The sequence below is a fragment of the Trachymyrmex septentrionalis genome, unplaced genomic scaffold, assembly GCF_001594115.1.
Source record: "Trachymyrmex septentrionalis isolate Tsep2-gDNA-1 unplaced genomic scaffold, Tsep1.0 scaffold101, whole genome shotgun sequence".
NCBI lineage: Eukaryota > Metazoa > Arthropoda > Insecta > Hymenoptera > Formicidae > Trachymyrmex > Trachymyrmex septentrionalis.
The window spans coordinates 552,986-557,925 of NW_017304136.1; the positions used below are offsets into that span (position 1 = coordinate 552,986).

At 33.8% G+C, this 4,940-nt stretch overlaps 1 protein-coding gene across 1 annotated transcript; it reads right to left on the reverse strand.

Moving 5' to 3' along the window:
- Positions 1-742: 742 nt before the first annotated feature.
- On the reverse strand, positions 743-4,597 carry LOC108756750 (nuclear hormone receptor HR96). The gene is made up of 6 exons (XM_018500779.1): positions 4,460-4,597; positions 2,831-3,315; positions 1,973-2,746; positions 1,677-1,893; positions 1,174-1,593; positions 743-940 (listed from the first exon to the last, which is right to left on the reverse strand). The coding sequence occupies exons 1-6, from the start codon at positions 4,595-4,597 to the stop codon at positions 743-745; spliced, it is 2,232 nt and encodes a 743-aa protein (XP_018356281.1).
- Between the last annotated feature and the right edge of the window lie 343 nt (positions 4,598-4,940).

The following is a 4,940-nucleotide window of genomic DNA, read 5'->3' on the forward strand; positions in this document are numbered from 1 at the left end:
CATTCATTTACTTAAAATTTAACAATTCATGTGTTTAAAAATATATATATATATATATTTAACTATTTCTCGAAAACATGATCGAAACAGCCATTTAGGAATTATTATGCTGTCGTTGTACGCATACATTTATTCTCAGTATGCATTGAGAATGATCGAGTTCAAGATACTTCGCGAAATACTTAATGATACAATATGTGCTTACTAAGAAGAAAAATATTCTTATTGTTAATTACGGCACTCTTCCCTTAACGTCCTAGTTTAATCAACTTTATTCAGATTGAGACGCACAAATCACTCATTCCACTTGTGATGAGAGCTAAAAAACTATAATAAACATTGATATCCATTTGGATTCATGTCGATATTCCAAATATAGTTAATTCTTGGCGATTTTTACGCGTGTACATTTCAGTTTCACATTATTTCGATATTTTTACATATATATAGCTTTTATTTCATCGCTTGAAGATTCGATATTTTTATATATGTATAGTTTTCATTTCACCGCTTGAAGATATTTAAACGTATTGATACCATTTATACAGGAGGCAATGCAGTTGAAATTTTACTTACAATGATCACATTTTCAAAAAATATCCAGATCAGCGATGTAATTATCGCGTATTTTCCTTGTTATGAATAACCCTAGAAACATGCGCAACGAATGCTAATTCGAATGCACTAATTCAATTTCCCCATTATATATAAAGTAGAAACTCATGACTTTACAAACTAATAATCAGTGCTTTAAATCGAATATTTCTATAAGCAGCGGCTCTACGCTGGATGGATTGACATTCAAGTAAACTCCTACGACCTCATCATTCAGTTTATGGAGTTCAGAAATCTTCTGTATTAACTTGAGGAATGTGGACTTAGCTTCGCAACCAGGATAAACACTCTCGAGATACCGTCTAAGGAGATAATAGTACGAATTCTGAAAGAAAGAAATCTATAAAAAATATAATCTTACAACTTTAATTTTCTAAATGTTTCATATAAGATAAACAAATAAGACTTTGCTAAAAAAAAACATGTTATATAAATTGACTGTTAACTTTTATATTGATTTAATATTATGTAAATTTTACTGTAAATCATATACATGTATTTTAATGTATAAGAATAAGTATCTTAGAATAAGTAACTTAAAAAAATTTTTCGAATTACCTGCTCCAATTTAATAACATCACCATGTACAACTCTCGGTCTATCAGGAGTAAACAAAGCAATTGCGCTTAAAATCAAAATGATGTTTTCATCTCGCCACCGAGGGTCAAATGTTCTGACGAACCTTGCGTGCTCCGCATATAAATTTCCTTTCGCTTCTTTCAGAACGTCAACTTTGATACTTGACATGCTTTCTTGACTATGGGGTATCTTCCACATGTCTTTATCCGGATCGTAATTAATAGCCGATCTTAAGATCATCATTTCTGTGCAGCCACCTTTTAACAGAGCCAACTGATCCTCTTGACACATATTCTTAAAGGCGTTTATCTTCTTAGACATCTTTATTAAGCGTCTAATTGCTATAGCCGTTAAATTTATAACATCTAATAACATTGGATCAGATTGTCCAAAATTACTCTGCAAATAAATATTTTATGTTTATAATTATCTATCTTTCCCAAATTATACATATACGAAAGACAACATTTTGGATACGTTACTTTGAATTTACAGTCCTCATCAACCAAATTCGTTATATCATCGTCCAACGGAGCTAATAATGCTTTGTTAGCAACTATCAGCTCATTCAATTTTGCTCTCTCGGCATCATTCAATTCCCTGCTGCTTTGATTGCCACCGAAACTAGAAAATGCTGAGTATTCTAATTTGATGGCTTCACATAAGATAGACTCTATAGAATTGGCAGCAATAGCTATCCTGAAACAAATATTAAATTTTAGGCGGATTTCATAGCGTATCATTAAAATATGACACCTAATATGATGCATCGGACTACCTTTGAACGTCCTGAAGAATATCTCTGGTAACGTCGGCTGTATTTTTATTCCAGTTTACATTTGTATTAGGTTCTAAATTTTGATCTTTGCAATCTTCCGAGTTACGGTTCGTAATCAAGTCCGTCAGGATTGGATTTTCCACGTGACTCCCTTTAGATCTTGGCGTATATCTAGAATCACTCGAACCACTATTATTTTCCGGAGCTTCTTTGGATTGAACTTTTGTTTTGACATCACGGCCAATGATCGTCGTATCAATTGCGTTATTCTCCTCCAAGAATTGCGTAATATATGGATCCGTTGCCAAGCACGTGACCATGTCAGGATCTGTCATAATCTTCATTATTACTCTCCGATCTTGAAATATTTTTGCTACTAAATTTGGATTACTGACAAACTTTGTTAGTAGGCTGGGATTCTGCTTAAACTTTGCGACCAAATTACTCCCGCTTGAACACGTTTCCTTCGGTTTTTGACATATTGATGTCTCCTCTTTCGTAAGTTGCGATGACAAATCCAGGTCAGACTGACTTGTTTCGTCTTGCAAAGCGCGATCTACATAAGAATTCTGTTCGTGAGTTTGCTCAAATTTAGAATAATTTGGCACGTTTTCTTCGAACGCAGAATTGTAATTTAATGATTCGCAGTTAACATCTGCGAACTCAGAATTGAATTGCAACGAATTTTGTTCGTATTTCCTTGAATTCAGAGAAGAGTTTTTATTCGTCCCTACACTCTGAGGCGCTACATTGAGATCGGCGAATCTCGTGCGGCTGTAAACAGATAATATCTATTTAATCTTTATTGATTAATTCATTTCTGTGTCCTTCTCTACATATTAGATAAGTCGGTTATACCTTGCAAGATTAGTCTTCAAACCGTGAACGGACTCCTTCATCATGTCTAAAGTCTTTGTTTCGGCGATATTCGTATTCTCTGGTGGACTTGAAGGACTTGGCACACTCGCTGCTGTCACTGGACTCATACTTTCAACAACGTTTTGCCTATTGCTATCTAGGTCTGTGTATTTTCTATCGGATTCCCAAAAGTATGTTTCTGATATTGTCGACGCGACCGAATTGACCGACATTGACGTGTCTTCAAACGTACAGTCGTCCATGCAGTCCTTCTTGGTCTTCAATGTTTTGTCATTGTCAAGCTGAGATCGTTTCTTTGCGCGGTTTTTTTCGATCTTCTTACGTTTCAAGACCTTGTCCTCCTCAGACATAATATGTTCCTTGCGCATGCCAATATTGAAACATTTGTCCAAACGACATTTTTGACAAAATCGTCTGGTTATAGTCGTAATATTACAGTTTTCCGTGAAGGGGCATTTAAAGTCCTACAACAAGAATACATGTTTCTTTTTAACCTATAATGTATAAAGTATGTTATTTTACACGTTTACTGATAACATTCTTATAAATTTCAAAAAGTATCATATAAGTAAAGAACTTCGTTATCTTGACATCTGTATCGGTCTGTTTTTAATTAATCTCACAAATAAATCATAATTTTTTGTCCTGCTAAATAAAAATTATTTTAAATGCAAAAATATTAGTTTTAAATGCTAAAACATCAGTATCTGAAAGAAAATACATCTTATCTAATATATTCTTAATAGTCCATTATCAATATATTTCAACGTGCAGATGTTGCTTCTAAGATTAATAATTGTATTTTTTGTTCATACGTTCATTATTAATCTTTCGGAAGGTCAAATGAGATGTTTCAATCGCATTAGTAAACAAATTACAAGTACTGCAAATTACAAGTACTGCAAAGTTCTTCTCAATAACAAGATCTTCAAAACAATTGTTAAATTATTAATTAGTTATAGAAAATTAAAAAAATTTTCGATTTAAGAAAGATTTGATTCACTTTTTGAGTGTGAAAAAATTGAATTTGAATGAAGTTCTCTTTAAGATTAATCTTCTTGAGTTCTTTCAAAATGATTCAAACTAACTAATACATTTAACACAACGACGTGATTTATTTATTTATTTATTTTTTTTTTTTGAGAACTTGAAATTCATAAAGCATTAGATTACTAATGAGTCATATGCAATCATCCAACAATGTTTATCTAATATATAATTCTTTTAATAAGTTATATTTAAATTTAAGAAAGAATTTCTCGACTTTAAAATTAATACTGGAAGATAAAATGAAATTTATTTTTTAAGTTTCTCTCTCCCTCAGAAATAATTACGTGAACAGAAAATTCATTAGAGTCTTCAAGAATTCGAGGTATTATGCCTGTATTCATAATCAAGCCTTATATTAAAGACTTCCTTAAATTTATCTCTAGATGCTCTAAGAATTACTTTATTGGCTACTGAACAAAAGATAAATTTAAGAAAGCCTTAAAGATCCGACTATAAATACGGACTAGATTCAAAATCAAGATTTTCTGAATATAGAATTAAGATTATTTACTCTGAGAGAAATCAGATAAAAATGCTTCAAATTGGAGTGGAATTCACCTTGTTCTTCAATGCGTTTCTCCTGAAGAAAGCCTTGCAGCTCTCACAAGAAACAGCGCTGAAGTTGTAACCAAGTGCCCGGTCACCACAGACTCCACAGATCTTGTTGGCTTCCCTCACCGGCTGTTCATCATCCATTGCTCTTGGATCAGCGTACTCCACGATTAACACGTCTTATCTACTCGTACAAGCAGTAACATCGTTCTGTAATCTTGCTTTTACTCTGCTCCTCTCACCCTCGTCTTATCCCGTTCCTTGCAACGTCCTCTTGCTCGCGGAGCGCCATTGACTCACGTCAACATTGTTTATCACGTCCGTAGTGCCTGCCGGGGGCCAGGTCGGAGTTCGGATTTCACGACAGCATCTTCTTCTTCTTCTTCTTCTTCTTCTTCTTCTTCCTCGTCCTCCTCGCCCAACGCAGCTAAACACGCCCCGCTCAAATCCGCGCCTACAAAAGTTTTCTAAGTGATAGTGCCGTATA

Excerpts from the sequence above, each read along its gene's own strand:
- LOC108756750 (XM_018500779.1), bottom strand. The coding sequence starts at position 4,597 with ATGGATGATGAACAGCCGGTGAGGGAAGCCAACAAGATCTGTGGAGTC. Across the intron at positions 1,894-1,972 it reads ATTCTTCAGGACGTTCAAAG|GATAGCTATTGCTGCCAATT; the intron begins GTAGTCCGATGC and ends TATTTGTTTCAG. Across the intron at positions 941-1,173 it reads ATGTTATTAAATTGGAGCAG|AATTCGTACTATTATCTCCT; the intron begins GTAATTCGAAAA and ends TCTTTCTTTCAG.